Consider the following 22976-nt stretch of genomic DNA (forward strand, 5'->3'; position numbering starts at 1 on the left):
AAAATTAGGCAGGCATGATGGCGCATGCCTGTAATCCCAGCACTTTGGGAGGCCGAGGCGGGCAGATCCCCTGAGGTTGGGAGTTTGAGACCAGCTTGACCAACATGGAGAAACGCTGTCCCTACTAAAAACACAAAATTAGGCAGGCGTGATGGCGCATGCCTGTAATCCCAGCTACTTGGGAGGCTGAGGCAGGAGAATCGCTTGAACCCAGGAGGCAGAGGTTGTGGTGAGTCGAGATCACGCCATTGCACTCCAGCCTGGGCAACGAGTGAAACTCCGTCTGAAAAAAAAAACAAAACAAAAACCCAAACTCAATAGAAAATCAAGTTTTCGTAGTGGTAGTCGTTAACAGAGAAATAACAAAGCTTTAAAAAACTTCATGAAAATTTGCAAAACTAAAAAAAAAATGTAGAAGAGGAGTAAACTTGATAAAATATTGAAAGAATTGAATCCTTTCCTAAAGGCAGCTTCTCAAAGGAGCACAAGTTCACACGCAGTTTACTTCTGGAGGAACGTCTGAGGTCATGAGGACTAGATTCTAGAGCTGCAGGTCTCAGGGACAGTCTCAAGAGGGATACAGGGCTCCCATCACCACATCCCCAGATTTAACCGCAGCAGCTCAGCTTTTATCTGTATCTATTGGAGGTCTCTAGGAAATGTCAATACCAAAGCAAACCCAAATCACAACTAAATTAGATTACTATTCAAGAGGATGATTCTCTACTGAAACTGTGCAAAATGGGGATATCAAGAGAGTTGGAAAATGTAAGAGACGTAAAGACCGTAATCAGGAAAATACGCATCGTATTTGTTATTCACTGAGAGGGAGGAATTTCCACTTAAATCCCATTTCTACCAGCTGGATTGTGCTCTCAGCAGAGTGCTCTGGATTCTGGTAAATAGAGATTTTCTAGTCCTCCCAGCGACTTCCTTCTCAGTTCTCTTCACTTTCCGCAGATCTCGGCACCAAGGTTGCATCTTGTGGGCTCCACTGTGTTTTCACACAATGTGCTATTTGTCCTTCACAGTGTTTTGGTTTATTTTTCTGTTTGTCCATCTTATTTTTGAACAATTGCCAGCATATAAAAATGAGGAAATCTAAAATCTGCATTTCAAGCTGCTCTTTTAAAATGTGCCGTTTTGACAACACTGAGCTCACATTCTTGGATGACACTTGGGTGAAGCTGAGTGACTCCACCTGTCGGGTGGCTACACCCTTGCTCAGGGTATGCAGTCCGTGGTTTGCTCTAATGGCCCACCACCCTGGATTGTCTCCCTGACACCAAGGCTAAGGGACCCACTTTTCTCACTTATCTGCCGGGCCTTGGAAGTATTTCAGTTCGGAACCCCAATTCTAACCTTAGCTTCCCAGGCCATTAAATGAAATCTCATTTCTATGATGCTTCCTGTCACATCACTGTGCTGCTGAGAACATGAAGTCTGTGGGTGAATTGGTGGACGGGATCCAGAATCATTACTTGGCAGTGGATTATAGTGTGATGACTCATTTCCAGTGGCCTCCAGGAGACTTGGCTGGAAGCTTCTCTGGGAGTCTAGGGTTAGCCAGAGGCTACATGTTTTAGGCATCTTAATTCATATTTTACCTAAAGGCATATAAATCCTTTAAAAAAATCATTTGACTTCATCCTTGGTCCCTACATCCAGCCGGTAACCATTGCTTTGTTTTACATCGCCGTGCTTCAGGCTTTACTACAGCCTACCTGGATTTTGCAGGAGCTTCTTAAACTGCTTAAACTTTGGTTATTCCCTCAGCCAACACATTCTGCCACAGAGATCTCTCTGAGTTAAATGGGATTGTATCACGCCCCACACCCACGCAGGTAGAAAATGTCAATAGATACACTTAGAATGAATATGCATAGAATCAAATTGCATTCAGAATCTACCACTATAGGTAGTGAATACAACGGAGGATAGCAGAGGCTGGGAAGGGTAATAGGGGTTAGGGGGTGGGAGGATAAAGAGGGGTTGGGTAATGGGTGTAAAAATCTATAGAAGGACTATGATCTATTGTTTGGTAGCACAATAGGGTGAATACAGTTAATAATTTATTGTATATTTCACAATAAAGGAGTGGGTTTGGAATGTTCCCAGCACAAATGATAAATGTTTGAGGTTATGGATACGCCAATTACCCTGATTTGATCATTACACATTGTATGTTTGTATCAAAATATCATATGTACCCCATAAATATGTACAACTATTATGTATCCATAAAAATTAGAAATAAACTACCACCATCTTTCTTCAGCCTATTTTCCAATCTCCTCTCGCACCATACTAGGCACACAATCTCTGTACCTGTGCTCTCTGTCTTCCAAGCCATTGCTCATGTTTTAAGAAACATACTTATTGTTTAATATATCCTGTACCACTGTAGGATGACTGTAGTTAACAATAATGTGTAGTTTCAAATAGCTAATAGCTGGAAGGAGGTTGTTGAATGTTTCCAACGTAAAGAAATGATAAATGTTTGAGATGATGGATATGCTAATTACCCTGATCTGATCACTACACATTATATGTATGGAAATATCATTGTGTACCCCATGAATATGGGCAATTATTATTTGTTAATTTAAAAAATAAAATGAAAAAATAAAAAAGACCTACCCACTGTTTAAGTGTATCCACATCCTAGCTCTTTGTGGCACCTTTCCAGATCCTCCCAGATTAAATTACTGTCCTTTCTCTGTTCTCTTGAGACGTTTTCCCAGCTATCAGTCTGCCCTGAGTTACAGTCACTTGTGTTTTTCTCATGCCCTAGATTTCAGTTTATGGAGGGCAGGGACTATTATTTATTCTTCTTTTTATTTCCTGCACCCAGCAGATAGCTTCACACAATTGTTGAAAATCATTTCTTTAAACAACTTGATGACTTGTCCTTATAGATCTGAGAGCCAGTGTGACTGTCAAAAGAAGCTCCTAAACCTTTTCTAAGCTAAACTTAGTTTGCTCATTTTCAAGTAACAGTATATGTGTGTAAAATATATGTTTGGAATTATGTCACCTACTAATTCTAGTAATGAAACAATAGACAAATTTGGAAAATGGGTATTCTACAAGGCAATGAGCCTGGACTATAGAAAAAAGTCAAAATCATGAAGAGCACAAATCAAAATGACAAGGGGACTGTTCTATATTTTAAAAAGACATAACCAAAGGCAGTGCATGGACATCCATTGGATCCTTAATCAGAAATCAAAAGCCATAAAAAATATTTTGGAGACTGGAAGAAATTATATATGAGATGATAATATTACATTTCTTTGGTAATATTATCAATCGCATGATATTGCGATTATGTGGGAAAATGTCCTTATTGTTGGAACACATATACTGAGTTATTTAAGGGTGACATATCAAGATGTCACCAACTTATTTTCAAATGGTTCAGTCAAAGAAAGGATATGGATATATATATATATATTCAGAATCTACCACTATAGGTAGTGAATACAACGGAGGATAGCAGAGGCTGGGAAGGGTAATGGGGTTAGGGGGTGAGAGGATAAAGAGGGGTTGGGTAATGGGTGCAAAAATATATAGAAGGAATATGATCTAGTGTTTGGTAGCACAATAGCGTAAATACAGTTAACAATAATTTATTGTATATTTCACAATAAAGGAGTGGATTTGGAATGTTCCCAACATAAATGATAAATGATAAATGTTTGAGGTGATGGATACCCCAATTACCCTGATTTGATCATTACACATTGTTATGTTCGTATCAAAATATATGTACCCCATAAATATGTACAACTATTATGTATCCATAAAAATTAGAAATAAACTATATATAAAAACTATATGGATATATATAAACTATATATGGATATATATATCCATATCCTTCCACACCCATATCCATATCCACACATATATCCATATCCACTGCTACCACTCTGTCTCATATATACATATATATATATATATATGTATATATGAGAGTGTCAATAATTGGTAAGTGTAGGTGAAGAGTATATGGATATTTTATGACACTATTTTTTTTTCCAAAGAGAAAGTTGGGAAAAAAGAGAAAAGGAAGGGGCTGAAAGGATAACTTAATTTCCTAATTGTATTTTCTTAGGCTATTGTTAAATGAATTATAGCTAAGCAGTGAAAACAAAACATTTATTTGGGTATGGTTTTATATTTAGGAGTGAATCCAGTTACTAGTGACTCAACTGTAAGAATTATTAAATTGGTAATGCAGTTTTTGTTGCTTGTTAGAGAGACTTCTCATCCTTTATGGTTTATACTTTGGAAGCAAATAAGCTCTGGAGGAAATGGAACAGGTATGTAATAAGGAATTTAAGTTTTTGCCGTAAGTTTGGAAATGCTTAACAAATTCTAACTTTTCATTATCACAAGACTTTTAAAATTACCTGTGATTATAGATAGCTATAAAAGTATATTGATTTATCCCTTTTTTCTAGATTAAAAAAATAAGTATGTTTTATTGGTGGTAGCTAAGTGGATCTAGTTGATAAAGGTGGAGATATAAATATATTGGTGTAAAAGGACAATAAGAGATAAGACTATGTATTTATTGCCCATTTATGTAATTACATGTGTCACTAAGGACAAAGGTCCTTAAAGACGAAAAGCAGAGTAGAAACAGTTCCCTATAGTACGATAGATGAATTTGCTACCTCTTCCCTCTTCATGAATTTTTTTAAAATGTATGGTTGTAGATCCTTCCAGTTTTATAATTACATTTGAAAACTCAACCATCTTTCTGGGCACAACTTGATGGCCGAAGATATGCTTCACTCCAATAAAAAGAAAATGAAGATTTTTCAAGAGCATTCGTAGGCTTCGAATCAAAAGGACAGTACTTACTTCCTGAGGTCTGATAACCATTGTTTTGTGAGGAAATAGTACTAGGATCACAGTACCATGGATGTGGTAGGCGAAAATGAGGCCCTGCAGCAGTTCTTTGAAGGTAAGAGGCCAATTTCCAGCATGAATTTGCTGCTTCTAGAAATGCTCACTATCCCTGTTTCAACTTTTCCGTATTCACTTAAACTTTGTTTTGAAAGAAATGCTATCATACTTAGGTAACTCTCCTAATATCGAAAGTAGGGGTTTATTTGCTACATTGGAAGAAAAAAATCAATGGTATTGATAGAGATTTTAAACAAAACAGGATTTTCATCTTATAGTTTGGTTGTTAGAATCAACAAGTCAGCATATTTATGTTATTATTACTTGTCCCTGTCCTGTGCTAGATTTTATTTTTTCCCATGCCCTATGTTTAAAAAAACTACATAGCCATGCTCAAATTCCATGTGAAGGGAAACGTGACCATCATTTTTACACGGTAAGGTATTTTGCATGAGGGAGTATGAGAAGAAGTGAGGGAAGACCCGCTCATTTACAGAATCTAGGGATCAGTCAGCAGCACATTGAGAAAAGTGCTTTTGGTATTTCTTGTGCTTTGTAAAGTGCCTGACAAATAATATATATTTAAAAGTTGAAAGGAATGGGCTGAATAGTAAACAATGCTGAACACTAAAGAGTGACGGGGCATACCAAAGAAGTAGTGAGATTCTATGTCACTATTGGGAGGAATCAACACCATGGGGTAGTTTCTGTGGCTTGGATTTTTTCCAGAAATGGCAAGAAGAAACATAAGACCAAGAGAATTATCACATTATCTCGTCCTACCATCCATCCCATTGAGTGTTCTGTCTCTGACAGTGGCCAAGTTGGTATTGTCTACCTGGGTCATGCTTGGCACATGGTAGGCACACTAATGTTGCTAGACTGTTATTGCCTGATTTTATATCATATATAATTTTCATTTGAGCAGCAGGTGGCAAGCTTCAATCTACCATTTCATCTATTTTAGAGAAACCAGCAATTTATTGTATACATGCAAAAATCTACTCCATTTCCTTCTAGAGCTAGGGAAGACCTGAATATCGAATCTGGTCTACCTTCTGTTTTTTGAAAGAGCTTTTATTTCTATGGGATCCCTATACTGTCCTTGTTTATACTATTTTTGGAGGTTTCTATGGATATAGTTTCTACAAATCCCCTCTGCAGCTTGTTGCAATTATCTGATCATTATTATAAAAGTATTTGTCTTAGTCCAAACCAAACTCTGTGGCTCAATTTGAAGCCTTTTTGATGGAGAAAGTCCTTCTCTATTGAAAGAGAATAAAATGGTCAGTGTTTTTCTTACATTATCTGTGAATAGTTGGAAAAGGTGGTAGACTTCACAAATTAAAATGAAGGCACTAGCTTAAATGATTCCCATCCCCCTGAAAATCACACAGCTAATTGTCAATTTTTTCTTACCTCTACTATTCAGCAAATATTGAGCACCTACTCTGAGTCAGGTTCAACAACCACTTTCTTTAAATGGTAGCTTGTAGGGCTTTGGATACATTCTCTTACATTTTAATAATTTCCTTTCTCTTGACCCTTTTCAAATGAAGACAGCTGAACTGAAGCTGATATTCTTAATCTGCAGTCCAGTGCTCTACCTCTGAGCTATACCCTCTCCTTGAATCTGATATTCTAATGAGAAGAGCCAGTTGTTTCATGTCATGCTCCTATTGATGTGTTACTGTTTCTAATCAAATACCATCTCATATATAAAAAATTCAAGGTTTGAAAATCAAGAAAAAAAATCTTACAATTTGTTACCCACCTGAAAGCTATTTTCTCCATTTCCTCAGGCTCTTCATTCTAAGAAACTAAGCTCTAAATAATGTATGTTTTCCTTATAAACATTTTTGTATTAAAAATTATCTTGAATTAAATGGCCTTGACTATCAAAGCTCATGATGATCTTAGTTTTTTTTTTTTTTAAACTTCCAAACGTGACTAAATCTTCATGGTGTCTCAGGAAAATGACAAGGGTGGTTGTTCTGGGTAGCTGATAATTCTGGTTCTAATTCAAATCCCCGTCTGCTACTGATGCAATAGGTAGGCTTATGAGCTAAAGCAGAAGAGGCGTCATCAGGCACTCTAGAGATCGCAACATCGTCTGGAAACTCAGACGCCATGTGAGATGTTTGGCTTTTTCAGCAAAACGGTACCACTTCAAGAAAAAGGTTGTCAGAAGACCGGTGCATTGTTTTATTTATAATAACTAAAAATTGGTTACAACCTAAATTTCTAATAGTGGTGGATTTATTAATTACAGTTCTAACATATAATGGAATATTTTGTAGCTATTAAAAATGATGACAAGGAAAAATGTTTATGATCTTAAGGAAAACAGTGAATTACAATGTGGAATATATAAACACAATTAGATATATATAGATAACTTTCTATAACAAAGTTTATTAAAACTGGGTTGAAAACAGTTAATATGTTTCCATTCATGCACACACAAATACATAGAAAAAACCGTATTAATATACTTTAAGCATTAATAGTAACTACCTCGGAGTGATAGGATTATGAAGATTTTTATTTTCTTTATACTTTATTATCTAAGTGCTTTATAATTTGAATATATAATGTTATAATCAGGGAAGAGTTTATCTTAAAGTAGAATAGGTTTAATTCAGCAAAACGCTTCTGTTTAAGATCCATGTGTCAAGAAAAATTGTAAAAGATTTTGACATGGATTAAAAGGATTACTGGGTGTCTTCCATAGAAAACTGTGCCTAAATCACATCATTCTGGGCTATGGGATTCTATGGTGTTTGCGCCTTTCAGTGTGGTAGAGCTATTTTAAAACTCTGTAAATTGCAGTTAACTGATATCGATGCAAATGATTTTTATATATAGATATGCAAATGAAATATGTTCTTAGGGGGATCAATAGTTTCAGTAAAAGCCATTTTTGCATTTATTTATAAATTCATTCTGTACAGTGTATGTGTGCATCTGATGTTTGAATTCTCCTTTGAAACAGTTGTAACATCTTCCTGGTCCCTTCATTAATTAAGTAGTTAAGTACAATCTCTGACATGCATTCATATTGTATTTCTATGAGAGTCATGGTTTTATCTTTAGAAATCTATATGCTTTAACATTTGCAAAGTTTTAAGTTAACTTGAAACTTTAACGTTTGCAAAGTTTTAAGTTAACTTGAAAACATCGTCAATTTCACCTCAAGTTTGAACCAGATTAATAACATCTGTTGAGCATTTGCCATGTGCCAAGCGCCATGCTATTTACTTTACATCATATCATTTTATTCTAACAACAACCTTCTGGATAAAAAGGAATTAAAAATGAAGTCCAGTAAATCCCATTCCTCACTTTACTTCATTTATCTTTGATAGCTATAATCTTAGACTCTTAATTTGTACTATCTTGATATCAGAGGACTCATTATTTGTTTCCAAGCTCTTAAAAGTAGTTTATTAAAAATTATTTGAAAACAGTATTGTTGATTATATTTAATCTCTAAAGAACAAATTTTTGAGAAGCTACTTATTTATCCTCTTCATCCTGAAGTAGATGCTCAAATGCTTTGTTGGCTTAGCATTGAAAGCAGAAGAGATTCCAGCCCAGATTGAGCAGAGTGGGGAAAAGTATGCCGTGGGAAAAACTACATACTAAGATCACAAGTAAAAGCTCAAGAAGGAAACTGGCAGAAACTCCGGCTCACTTGTTGAGGTTTGTGGGAGTAGCTGCTAGAACCTGTGGAAGGACAGTAACCACCAGGCAGCTCTTGAGATCTACGAGGAAGAATAGTCTGTTCAGGAAGCTGCCATCAAAAAAGCTTTGAACATTTTCTGCCCCTGTCTCACTGCTTAAGATTTAAATTCCCCAGGTAGCTATTATCAAAAGAGGGCAGTGGGGATGCAGGGAAGGCAGAAACATCTGCTGTCCGTAAGCTGTATAGGAATACCACAGAAGTACCCCATGTTCAGGAAAATGGGGGAAATGCTGAAGGCTTTGGAGCAGACAAGCAGTGCCTGAAGTGCTTAATTCAGATGGGATTAATCTAGAAGGGCTTCAGGATGGTTAAGCAGAATTGCTGTGTAGAGGAGAGCCATTGCTTGGAAAAAGTGCCTATATGATATTGGCATATAGTAGGCACTTACTGATATTTATGTAGTGAATGAATGAAAGAACAGTGCAAAAGACTTGTCCATTCAACAAGCAGATATTGAATTCTAACCAGGGCTGCGGCACCCAGCAAGTCCAACTGTATGAAGAGGGAAAACTTGCCCAGTAGCAGAATGGTCCGGTGAATAGAACAGAGTTGTTGATAGAATGCCTCAGATTCCATTATTAGCAGAGACAAAATGATAAATGTCTTAAGTGGTTCCTGTATATTATTTCTCCAAAATGTGAAAACAATTTTGATTGGCTTGTTTCTGAATTTCTGACAGAAGAATCAGAAGCTCTGAAAGCTGAATGCAGTGTAGAGGACAGAAGCTGCCCAGTGCTGGCACTGGGCAAGTCTGTCTTATGGGTAAAGAGTATCTCTGGCCTCAGGCCAGTCTCTCAATTCTCTGTCTTTGGGGCCACCACTTTCCCACTCTCTTAGACAACCAGTTTCCTATGCCCTCTTCCTTCTGTCCTAATAAAACCTAAGCTTGCACAGAGGAGCAAATGGCAAATGATCTAACATCACCTTACACCTCTGTAGAGTCTTGTATTCAAAGTTCTTTCACAGAACATTGAAGCTGTCTTGATCAAAAGCAGCAGAAAGATTACCTCCTCCAGGAACAGGTCTGGTTAATCTCTAATGGTGGAATTTTAGGTATTATGTTGTACCCAGCATCTCTGAAATTATCCCACAGATATATATATATATATATTTATAGATATATATATAGATAATATATAGAGAGATAATATATCTATATAGATATATTCTACCTTCTGTTTTTTGAAAGAGCTTTTATTTCTATGGGATCCCTATACTGTCCTTGTTTATACTATTTTTGGAGGTTTCTATGGATATAGTTTCTATATATATTATAGATAATATATAGAGAGATAATATATTTATATAGATATATAGAGATATCTCTATATATATATCCCTGTGGGATAATTTCAGAGATGCAGGAGTTCATCGTTCATCTGTGCAGGCAGCCTCTGATTCTGTGTGGAAACAGCATGGACTTCCCAGGAGACTGGGAACAAGAACATGCCAAGAACAGGAAGAACCAGCCAGGTCATGCAAGGAATTTAGCATTATCTGAACATTTCTATGAAATTATCTGAACATTTCTAAGAAATACCTTTCTTCTTTCATTCTGGGATCTCCAAAATGAAGATGATTTAATTAGAATTTGAAGTGTGCCATAAGGAGATTAGAGCTGACCTTTGTCACCTGCCCACGCTACCTTTGAGACCTGTTAGATTTATCACCATCTCTGGGGAGCCCTGGAACAAAATCACCCAAACAAACCCTTCTGAGTGGAGGACTCCCCACCTTCTTTGGTGTTAGTGGTATTGTCATCTTTCAACTTTGAAGTTAGAACCTGGTTTCTGGAAGACTCCACAACGTCTTGGAAGCTAAACATTCAATGCATGGACAATTGTGGATAATATAGATAACCTAAAAGAAGAAGATAGTTGTCACTAGTAATTTTACTATTTAGTGCTAACTGTGTTCAGTTTGGTGTCTATCTTGTGTGCTTTTTAAAACAAAAATGGGATTATATAATTTGTGCTTTTTAGTAAACATACAGTAAGCATCTCTTAATGTTAGTTATTCATCATCAACAGGGGTCAGTAAATTATGGATCACAGGCCAAATCTGGCCTGCAGCCTGTTTTTGCAAATAAAGTTTTACTGTAACATACTCTTTTACATATTGTCTGTGGCTGCTTTGATGCTGTGATCGAAGAGGTGAATGGATGCAATAGAGACCATGTGGCCTGCAAAACCTAAAATACTATCTGGCTCTTTACAGAAAAAGTTTACCAACCCCTGATCTACAACCTAATTAATAATCATAATAACTGTTGCCAAGCACTTACTATGTGCTGAGTGCAGAATCATCCTTAGGAACATGGGTTCTGAGTTATTCATCCTGGCTGTGATTCCTAGCTCTGCCATTGACTACCTCTGGGACTATGGATATGTTCATAAGGCTCTGCAGGCCTTAATTTCCTTGCTTGTAAAATGGGGATAACCCTATTATCTCAAAATGTGGTTGTGAAGCACTATACCTGGCACAGAGAGACAGTAATTTTTAGTTACTATTATTCTCATCGTTTCTTAATTATTATTTTCTCCATTCAGCATCAAGGCAGCCCCGGGGGATTTCTATCCTTGTATGAGAAACATGAGGCTGACAGAGGTTAGGTAACTTGCTTGAGGGTTACCCAGATAGTAAGTGGCTGCAAGGTCATTTATTCCTTACCTTGTTTATTCAGTCAGTTGTCAAAGTCAAAATAAAAATGTAGAGATGAATCTCTAAATTTACTGTTTTATTTGGGAAGAAAGAATTGTAATTTGGAGCATAGAAGCAGGCTAGGTTGTCTTTGGTATACTTGAAGAATAAAGAGGAGGCTGGAGGTTTTATAGAAAGGAGAAATGTTATATTTTGTTCTTTGAGGAAATTAATGGCACTATTAAAGTTTAGGGAGCTGGCAAGTTTTGGTTGGTGAGCGACAGTGGTGGGTAAAACTAGTTTTAAGAGTTGTAGCAGGTTGTTTCAGCAACGATTAGATATAAAACTGGTCTAAGATTATATAGCAAGCACTTTCAGCATCCAGGCTTGTAGAGAATTACATTTTTTGAGCAATGTTATATGCCCTGAGTGCTTTTTCCCCCTGGCCTCATGACTCTGTTTTAGTTGGCTATGACAAGAATGACCTAATTTGTGTGATCAACTTTCACACAATCAAAAAATATTTGACTGTCTCTCATGAGCCTGCTGCTCTCCTAAGAGCCAGGGACTTTGTGATGAATTAGCAGAATCCTTGCCTTATAGTGGCTTCTTCTCTAGATGAAGGGAGAAGACAACAGGAGATAAATAAAACAATGATTTCAAAATGTCATTAACTATGAAGAAAATAAAACCGGATGGTGGTGCAGAGAGTCTGATGAAGAGTTACTTGAGCTAAGACAATCAGGAATGGTTTCTGAGGGGATGACATTCAAGCTGAGACCTGAAGAATGACCAGAAGCAAGTCATGCATCTGTCTGGGAGAAGAACATTTTAGGTCAAAAGAACAACTGTGCAGTCACTGAGCTTGAAGTGGTCGGCAGAGGGGTAGGAAAGGAACAGTGAGGTGGAAGTGCTTGAAGTATGAGTAACAATGGGGAGGGTGGTAGAAAATGACATTAGAGTTTGGATTTTTATTCTCAGTGTGGAGAGTTTTAAGCAGGAGAACAGGCAGGGGCAGATGGGTGGGATGTGGGGGTGAGGAAGACAGAGGAATCTGTTTAGGATGGTGCCTAGGTGTTGGTGTCAACAATTCATGGATGGTAGTACAATGTACTTAGATGTGGAAGACTGAAGAACAGGCGTGTGTGTGTGTGTGTGTGTGTGTGTGTGTAATTAAGAATTCATTTGGGACATTTTACATTTGAGATCTCTTTTAGACAACCAAGTGGAAGCGATGAGGAGGCAGTTGGATTATTGAATTTGAAACTCAAGGAAGGATTAGAGCTGCTGATAATTTGGGAGTCATCAGCTTAAAGAGTCATCAGTTTAAAGCCCCTGAGACTAAGTGAGATCACCAAGAAGAGTACAGATAGAGAAAAGGGTCCCAGATCACATTTTGGGATCCAAGTGAAAGTAACTAGCAAAGGAATGTTTAGTGAGGTAGGAGGGAAACCAGGAGAGTGTGGTGTTAAACTAGGAAAGAAAGTGTTTCAAGAAGAATATGGTCAAACGTTTCAAATGTTTCTGAAATACAAGACAATTGCCTATAGAATCTGGGGAAAAGAAGGTTGTATGTGACCTTGAAAAAAGGATTCCGTGCAGTGGAGAAGGGTGTCCAGTCAGTGGGTTGAAGACAGCAGCCTGTGATCAGTAAGAAAACCACTATCATTTAATGAAGGAAAACCACTGCCATTTAATGAATGCTTTACTTTATGTTAGATATTGTACTAAGACTTTAGCTATATTAATTCTTAATTTGCACAACACAATGAATGATAATGTTGTCAGTATTTTAGAGATGAGGAAACAGATTCAGAGAAGTTATGTACTTTGCCCAAGGTAACACAGCTATTATGTATGTGAAGTGCTTAGATTTGGACAGAAGTCTGTCTGGCTCTGAAGGCTTGTGTCCCTATCCACTGTGCACATTGTCTTCTAATCAGGTCATAGGGAACATCTATAGAGGTAGTTGTAGAACTCATGTCTCCTGTTAAGATAAGCAGAAGATAAGCAGGGCTTTGTTTCTTTTTTTTTTTTTTTTTGTACAATTTGCATGTAAAATTATTCCGGACTGCTAGCAGTTGGCACTTTACTGCCATCTGCCATTATTCCTTAGAAAATCCCAGCTCTAGCACAATAAGATGAGGTGTTAGTGGTAAAAAGGTAATGGCTTATGTTCATTGAGCAGGCAGCTCCAGAAACTCATAATGTAAGTCCACTAATAAGAGTACAAAGATATCAGAACACCATCACTGTTCTTTAGTACTGCTCTGTGCATAACAAAAATATACAGAGGAAAGTTAGGCAGCAGGCTATGCTCAGAAGTGCAGTATAAATATTAACTCTTAATCTTGTAATTTTGGGTAACCGGACTCAGGACAAAAAGTCCAGCAAGATGAGACCCCAGTGGTTGATACCCTGGTATTAACAATATAAGAAACAAATGTCATATGTGGCAATAAGAAGTAATGTGTTCTGAAGAGAGCATCATGTGACTTGATGCTGAGAATTAGTGTCATTCTCGTAGGGTTAAAGCTACCAATAGCTCAACTATTAAGAGCTGAGAAATACGCTTCCTAGGAATCTCTGTGGTATGCAGGCTAATGGCGTATGCCTTGTTTCAGGCACACGTGGCTTTGAATCCTGGTTTCTTTGCATCTTAATTGTATGACCTTTTAAAGTTTCAATGTTCTCCATCTGTCAAATGGGGATAATAACACCTACCCTCTTATGGTTGGGAAGATTAATGATAAAACATTAAAATGATAGAATAAATGGTAGTGGTTTTTATTATAGTATTTGCAAGTGTGAAGGAACCAAATTGCTTGTTTTATTTATTGTGAAACAAGAACGAGTACAGCTACATACATAGATCCATACATTTCTTTTTCAAAGAAACACTCCTGTCTCCAGGGAGTTATTACAAGTTTTACATGTTCACATTAATTCCAGAGAATTTATAATCATAAAATCCATTTATAGCCCTTAGTTGCCAAGCAACAAAGGACAAAGTACTGAGTATTTCCTTTTATTGCAAAAGGTTCAGCTTTTCCATGTTGGTCTTGAAATCAACATTTTTCAGAAAACACAGAACAGTGAAACTTAATATATTTCCAAGGTTTAGTTGGCATTCTTTATTTGGGGATAGACTCAAAGCTGAAAGAAATATATTGTTATTATTGTCCTGTTCTTAGATCGTCTGAAGCATTTTGTTCTAATTTTATAGTAAATCTGTAAGAAGTTCTGAAGTTGAGAGATTGCAAATTCATTTTAAGGAGATAACTTTTTTCAGTTTACCTATGTTCTATGATGCTCTCACTTTAAAAGGACCGGTTCTTTTATCTATCAACTGTCTTTCAGGAAAGGCTGGGGTGGTATAAAATTCATACAGAAAAATGCTATCTGCTGACCTTGTTAATCACTGACCTCAAGTAGGTCATTCAGCCATGCCTTGGTAGGGTTTGGGGAAGCTGGCTCAGATCTGAACTAAATTCTCTACTTCCTTAAAAGGGATAGAAGTTTTTAACTACTTCTGCTGTTTTTGTTCATGAAAAACCAGAAGTAAAGGTTTGAAAGTCCATATAATCCAGAAGGATATATTACTATTTAACATCCCATAAAGAACTCCAGTACAACTCATGTATTTAACCGCTCATAAAAGCATGCATGGGAAACAGTTTTTTAATTTGCATAGCTATTTTTTTATTCATCTGTATTAAAACAGTGCAAAAGCAGATTAGACATCTTTGGAATTTTACTGCCCTTGTTCCTATCTGTGTTCTGTATATGTAGTGGATTCCATAGATGGAAAGAGTGAAGACAATGATCCTCTTTTTTTCTTCCATTGTTGGGTTAGGGAAGCTTGTTGCTTTGAAACAAATCTATTGATAAGTCTCATGAAAGTTCCTGAAATGGAAAAGGTTCCCTTGTCCCCCTCACAGGGTGTGTGACAGGGGCAGTGGCTCGCTTCTTCAGTGCCCTGCTGCTCCAACCTCTAGGGGAGCATACAGACGGGCAGGCTGTGGGGCTCCAACACCACGGCAGTGTCTAGAGGTGAATGCTTACAGCTCCTAAAGCCCCAGTGGATGTGTGTTACAGTGTGCTCTTTTAGTTTTGCCATCTATAGGCTTGTGTTAACCAGCTGAACTAGACCCTCTACGTTGTCTCAAGGACAGAGGGCTTTCTTTATCCCGGGTTCTTGCCTTGGTGTACCGGAATAATCGGATCACACGTGGGCTTGGAGAATGAGTGCAAGGTTTTATTGACTGGAAGTAGCTCGCAGCAGATGGGGGAACCAGAAAGGAGATGGTTTTCCCACTCAGTGGCCCGGATTGCCCTGGCCAAATTCCGTGTGCTTCTGCCGGTCAGTGGCTAGCCGGCATGCCGGTGTGGGTCCATTCCTCTTGACGTCCAGCCGCCTGTGTGTTCCTCCACCAATGTGCAACTCTTGCCCTCCAGCTGCTTCTGTCTCTGCCTTGCTAGGGTCTCGGGTTTTTATAGGCGCAGGATGGGGGATGTGGCAGGCCAGGGTGGTCTTGGGAAATGCAACAGAAATGCCTGTCCTCACCTAGGTCCATGGAGGTGGAGCCCTAACTAGGGAACACGCCCTCCTCTACCCACACTCCTGCATCAGTCCTATGTGCAGGAAGAGGCAGAAATGACACAAATGATTATAATTCCACAAGATAACAGCTAGTCAAAGCTCTTCTGCTAAGAGTAAATATTCCTTGGAATGATTTTTCTGTGTGAATATGAGTAAGATCTAGCTGTTAGCATGAGCAGGCTAATTCCAGTCAATCAGAAGAGGGACAATTTAAAATCTATTATCCATTCATCTCAAGTGTTGTTCCTTAAGAAGCGTTTGAAGAACTGCTGTTAGCTCCTTTTATCTGTATAAGGATAAGACAAAAAAAATTTGCTTCCTTCTCCTGAGAGAGGCAGGTTTCTGAGTGAGAATTTGAAATAACCTTTACTGGTGGTGAGGAGGTCAGGTCTGTGAAACAATGCTCAGGACCTGTCCTCCTCTTGGCTGGCTTTTTGTGAAAATGTTAAAAAAAAGCAAAAATCTATAGACGGCCACCAATATTAACGTGTTTATTTTGCCAGTTCATTCTTAACCCAACTTCAAAGTTTCTTTCTCACTCTGCCATTTGTGTTATGCTTGCTTATAGAGTTTGACATTTTACAAACTCTTGCATTTCCATCAACTTGTTGGTCCTTCACACATTAAAAAAAAAAATTGAGTCTTAACAAATTGACAGATGTGCCTAAAATCGGATTGGTAAATTTCAGGCAAGACCCTGTCTGTTCATTCCAAGTCCAACACTCTTTTCATCTGCACACCACTCCGCCTACCCAGAGGGAAAAGCAGGGAAAGACATGTATTGGCCCATTAGCTTCCGTATTCTAGAACGAGATGTCAATAAATATAGTCAGTATTTGGGAAAATTGCCTCCCTTCTATCCTTCTGTCACTTACTTACCCCTAGCCATTGTATAATTGCTCACAAACTGGCCACTGGCTACCCAACTCCCTCTTCAGGACAGAGTCAAAGTTTCCATCTTTTCGGACTTTGCCCAACCCCCTGCTTGGATGTAACTGATCTGTCATGAGTTCAACAATCGGTTCATTGTTCTGAGCCCTGTCTCCGGGGGAGTGGAGGCAGGGAGCAGGGGAGGAATTGGAAAGGGATGCACATTTACTGTGTGCCATGTGCCAGTAGCAGATTCATATGTTATCACATTTCGTCTGCAAGCAACTCTGTAAGGTGGTAAAACCCATCTCCTTCATCCAGATGAGGAAGTAGGCCCAGAGAAGTTAAGTAAAAGTAGAATTTAACCCAGGCCTGCCTGACTTGCAGTTTTCTAAGTCTCATGCTCTTCTTACCTCTGGGTCACATGGGGCTTCCTCCTTCTGGAGCACACTTCCCTGCCTTGTTTACTTGGTTAACTTGGTTCACTCAAGGTTCTGGCTTTGGCGTCATTCCCTCAGGGGCTCCCAGTGTGTTTCCACAGTACTTTGCACTTCACCTTTCAAAGTATGTAATGAATACCTTTTTTCCGTGTCTGTCTCCTATGGACACCTGGAAGGAGGGAACTATGCCTTCTTCATTCCTGTAGCCTCTGCACCTAGGGACTGGTACATAGCAGTCACTCAAATGTATGTGTTGAGTCAATAAATAAAAAACTCAAATCCTTTTTCCAGGATTCCAAGTCTTCTGGATTTCCTTCTTTATCCTGCAACTGGCTGAAGACTAGGCCCTCAGACAGTGCTCTATTTGACTGTCCTTTCCCTTTCTGCCTGACTTGCGAGGACAGAAAGGCATTGCTGGGGAAGCACAGGCACTCCTGAAAGCCATAGGTGAGCAGTTTTCTTGTCACATCTTGCTGAACTTGTGCCATGCAGTGTCAGCCCAGGGGAACATCGATTTAATATTTAACACTGTACATTCCAGGTGAGCCAACTCACCTGCAGAGCCTGTGGGTGGTGTCTCCTCTTTAGCTGTCCTTCCTTTTGAAAGGCTTTTTCCCTTCCTCCCCTGCCTCCTCCTCTTCTCCTCTCTGTTTTTCTTCTTCATCTTCTTCCTCCTTTTTTGGCCTTGGGCAAATTAGACTTTCTAATAGTCCAAACCGGAATAATAATTCTTCCAAACCTTGGTTATAAAATCAATGAGATTATTCATTTCTATGAGACATGTTCCTGTCATTTAAAAGAAACTGTCAGCTTCTCTTCCCCAAATTTATCTTCTATGGCTAAAGTTAATATTGCTTAACATGTAGTCAATGGTGTTTTATTTCTTTTTGGTTGTTTTATTTATTCTTCTGTATATTAACATTAATGTGTGTTGTCAAAGAAAAAATGAATGTAACATAAAAGTTTAATCCTCACATTGTAGGACTGGAAGAAGGTTTAGCTGTAAAGTTTCTCAAACTGCTGGAAAAATTGATTCCCAGACTTCCAGAAAGGCCGGAAGATCATGCTTAATTTATATTTCAAATCACTAATTTAAAAGGAGAAGTGTGAGCTTGATAATGTACTAGTAAAGACCCTGAAATACTTTTACCATGATAGAGGTTACATGATGCAATGAACTAGTCACTTTCCTTTCTTAGTTTGAATCCCATTAAAATTTTTAGATTATTCACTGAGAAGCTGTGCAAAGCCACAAGTGCAGCTCTCTAAAGACATCGAGCCAACCAGCAGTCATTTATTCTTTACCCTGAGGGATTCCTAAGTTTGTGAAAAAGCAATGAAGAATGGATTCATGTGGCATTTTAGTAACTGTAATGCTAAAGGAACGTAGATCCATAACATTTTAAAGTTATGTATGGCTGACCCCACCAGCAGGCACACCCACCTTCTTTCCTGCAAACGGAAGCCAAATTTGTTCAGATAGAGGAGGAGAGTCCTTGAACCTAGAAAGAACAGGTTCTGACTCAGCTTTATCAGATGGATTGTAATTCATTTAAACTAGTTATTATCATCTCAATTTCCCCCTCTCTTTTCCCTTGGTCTTCATAATTCAGCACTGCAACTCTTTTTTGCAACCCCTTCTAATATTTCTAAATAAAGGCTAAATGCTAATATTTGCTGAAGTACTTAGCAATATTAATAATAATTTAACATGTCTTAAATTTGCATTAGACATGTCATTGTTTTTATTAACTTTTAGTGTTTTTCTTCAACTCTGCATTCTTCTGCTATTTTTTACAATTCTGCAAAAAGCAAGGTTGTTCAGGAACACGTACATTGTGTTATAGTAGAAAACACCTGAGCCCCTGCAATGACACTTGTGTTATTGAACTTGAGCAATACTTAAGCTCACTAAGACAACTTCTCTGAAAAATAGGGATAATAATAGTACCTATCTCATAGAATAAAATTGTTTTGAGTATTAAATGAGAAAGTAAATGTAAAATTCTTAGCATAGTATTGGTACATAATAAGAGAACACTAAACTTACCAAGTATTATCAATCTTCTCCATTGATTGTCTCTCAAATGGCTTAGCTCATGATTCTTTTGCTCCTTGCTGGATCTCCTGTGGATCCCCTACTATTTGTTAGCATTCCTTTTAAAATCTGGGTCCCACATCCTCGAGATCTGACCTATGCATAGAGGAACAGGAATTGCACTATCCTAGTTCTGTACTCAATACTTTTATTATTATAACTCTACATTAGTTTCCTTGTCTTTTCCAAACCTATGACAAAACTAAAAGACCCATGTCTTTGTCATCTATTCATTCATAAGCCAAATTTCCCCACATTATATTTACATAATTAGAAAAACCAGTGCAAGCCTGTATGTTTAACCTAGTAAATCTTATCCTGCCAAAGTCAGCTATGAATGCAATCAGTCAAGATTAGAGTCTGACGCTTTCTACTATATTGTACCTTGCCCACTTCCTTCAGGCTGTCTGAATGTATGTCCAGTTTGCCTTCTCTATATTTTTCCAAATTACAAATAACATTATTGAGAAGGATGAGAGCAGGTAATTTTATGCTGAATTTTAGGATTTTCTTCAGGTTGGCTCTCTGGGGGACAGTTATTCTCCCAGGTACAAATTCACCTGATTCTAGCATAATTTCCTCTACATTTCTCCGTCTTAGCTATAAATACAGCCATTTTTGACCTCTCCTCTCTACTCCCCAAGTTGTATCAAAAGCTCCTTCTAAATGTCTGCTTGGGTCTGACATCCCACTGCAGTGTTCCTGCCTGTTGACTTCCCTGTACTCCCCTCTACTGCCTTAGTGCTGCTCACTGTTGTATCCTTGGTGCCTAGCACACTGCTCTTCATTACATATGCAATGAATTTTGAATGAATGAGTAAGTTCATTTAGCATCTAGTTGAAATAAAGATATACATTTCCTTCGAGAGTCTCCTAATCTGCCAGTCAGGCAGCTGAACAGGAAAGGCAATGAAGTCCATTTGCATGGCTAGTTCTTGGTAGACACGTGTAGGTTTCTGGATGTTTTCTGCTGTTCTTAGAGTCCAGCAGCCAAGTTTTTAATAATCCTTGCCAAATTTTTGCATCTGTGACAGTTTTAGAAAACCCATGTGGGGGTTGCCATCCTGTTACACAATGTGCTTGAACTATTTATTTACTCAAGTTGAATAAAGGTTAATTTTTATTTTATCTCTCAATTATCAGGCACATAAATTCCAGGTGATTCATGTCATGTTAAAGTCCAGCCAGAGACAGTCTTTTAATTCAGTTATTATTTCCAACAATGGGTCACGTTACTTCTGTTTGAAATAACTGATTAGATTCTTCTTGGGTCAATGTAAAACTATCTGTACAAGGAGACTGGGAGATTCCCAAGATTCCAGGTTGTTAGGTGGAGGGCAGTGCCCTGCTGCTCACTTCTATCTCCAAGAGTACAAAAGAGTACATGGCCCCATGCAGATAAACTCATGCTTCTTCCCCGGCTCCTCATCCACTTCTCTCATATTTCCTATTTCAAGTCACCAGCATGACCATCAAGACAGGGACTGGGGAATCACCTAGATTTCTTACAGTCAGTCACAAAATTCAATGGCTTATCCTCCCAAATACTAGCCACATACAGTGATGTGGTAAATGTTTAATAAGCAACTCTCTAGGTTTGGGGGAAGGGAAAGTTGGGAAGCAGCCCTGATTTGTAGCGTTTCCTCATTTCCATGGTGTAAATGCTCTCACTACGGCCGATTTCAAGCTACTCACATGATGTTAAATATGAAGTTGGAAGAGATGTGCACAAGCTTGTACAACCTGGCTCCAGCACATTGCTGCACATTCTTCCACTTTCCTGACCACACCACACCAGGTCAGACTTTCACAGCATTCAAGGCCCTAGGATCTGTTTCTGTTGATAGTTGTAGCCTTGTTGACCCCTGCTCTTAGAAGCTTTTCCTGGCATCTTTTTGCCCTGTTGAGTCATTAAAGTGACCCACAATGCCCTGTGTGCATCTCTGTTGTCACATTATCTTGCTATGATATGTTTTTGTGTCAGGTTTTTCTTACTGGTCTATAAACTTCTTGAGCACAGAAACTAATGGTAATGACCAGGGGTAGAATTTATTGAGCTGGGACCTATGCTAAGCACTTTGCATGTATTATCTCATTTAATTCCCACAACTCCTCTATGAGGTAGATGCTTGTATTAGCCTCATTTTGAAAATAAGGAAAGTAAATAAAGGAAGACACTAATAGGCTAGCTCACTTATCCCGGGTTACACAGCTAAGTCTCAGCAAAGATGTAAGCCCTAGCCTGACTATAGAACCAGAATCCTTAACTACTATTGCTTCTTTGTGTTTGGATCTCTAACCCTTAGCACTATGCCTGGCCCATATCACATATCCACTGTGTTAAGAAATGCAATGTGGGAAGTTTAATGTTGGCAATGTCCTTGACTAGTCTCTTTGAACTAGTCTTGCCCAGCTTCAGTGCAGTCTCCCAACTGCAGGCTAAATGATCTTTCAGAATTATAAACCTAATCACATCACTCCCCTGCTTAAAGTTTTTCAATGACTCTATCACTTTCAAAATAAAGTTCTTATCATAATACACTTTCCACCATTCATAATTACATTTATTCATTCACAGCTTTATTTACTCATCTAACAAGGTCAACATTTATTGAATAGCTATAATATTCTACATCCTGTTCTGGATGCTTAGGATTTGTACAATAAGAAATAATTTTTGCCCTAGAAAGGCTTAGAGTTGAGCAGAGAGAAAGAGATACACAACACGTAATTGCTATGGTGATTGAAATAAAAGCACATGCAGCTGGCAGTGGGGTCCAGGAATGGTGCAGCCCTCAGTCTCTACCATGTTCTTCACCTGCCTCCTGGCTGCGGTCAGACTACGGGCATGTTTCCACAGAGTCCTGCTGTTGATTATTTGAATTTATTTGCACATGCCTTTTTTGTTCCTAGGATGTTTATCATCTTTTACCTAGTGAATCCCTACTTAACCTTAAAAAGCCCTCTCAAGTGTGATAGGAAATCCTTGGCTCACCCCAGGCCAGCCTAATTAAAAGGCTCCCATGGCATCCAAGCACACATTCATCATTACTTAACACCTTGCATTGCTACAGCTGATTTTCTTGTCCCTCTCACTGGACCATGAGCTTGTTTCTGATTTTATTTCAGGACACAGAATGAACAATAAGTAAATGCGTAAGTAAATGAATAAAGCAATTAGTCAATTCATGATTGGTAATATCTCTAGGAAAATGTCATCCTTACTTCTCTAACTCTGGACTGGTCGTGTCCCTACACACCAACGTTAGATTTTAGATCCAGTACTACATTTAATGGATTTTTCAAGGCAAAAGTATTCTAAGCAAATGAGAGCAGGAGAGTATTTTATTTCTCTTCATCTCCTATATCTTCTTTTCTTCCTCTCCTCTTCCTTCTTCTTCGAAATATCTATTAACATTTCCGCTCCAGTTTTTCATGAACACTGGCATGTCAGAGGGAAACTATCTTTATGTTTAAATCCAGAAGGCAACCATTTGGGAGACCTTCATTATTATTTTTAAAATCCTTTAAACAACTAGAGTTGTTGGAACAAATTTTGTCATCTTGCCAGTTGTCTGAATTCTCTGGGCGTACTGTGTGGCACCAAGTGTGAAAGAATAAATCAAGAAGAGGGCCTTATCAGTGTTGGGGAAAGTG

General features: G+C 38.3%; 1 protein-coding gene across 1 annotated transcript in view; it reads left to right on the top strand.

Annotated features, from left to right (window-relative positions):
- The first annotated feature begins 3966 nt into the window (after nucleotides 1-3966).
- Nucleotides 3967-22976, top strand: part of MYRFL (myelin regulatory factor like) — a 124211-nt gene continuing 105201 nt past the window's right edge. Inside the window, exon 1 of the mRNA XM_032170723.2 lies at nucleotides 3967-4978. Coding sequence (XP_032026614.1) covers nucleotides 4933-4978 — 46 coding nt within the window. The 5' untranslated portion in view covers nucleotides 3967-4932. The remainder of the gene's footprint in view (nucleotides 4979-22976) is intronic.

The sequence above is a fragment of the Hylobates moloch genome, unplaced genomic scaffold (genome assembly GCF_009828535.3).
Source record: "Hylobates moloch isolate HMO894 unplaced genomic scaffold, HMol_V3 SCAFFOLD_12, whole genome shotgun sequence".
Taxonomy (NCBI): Eukaryota; Metazoa; Chordata; class Mammalia; order Primates; family Hylobatidae; genus Hylobates; species Hylobates moloch.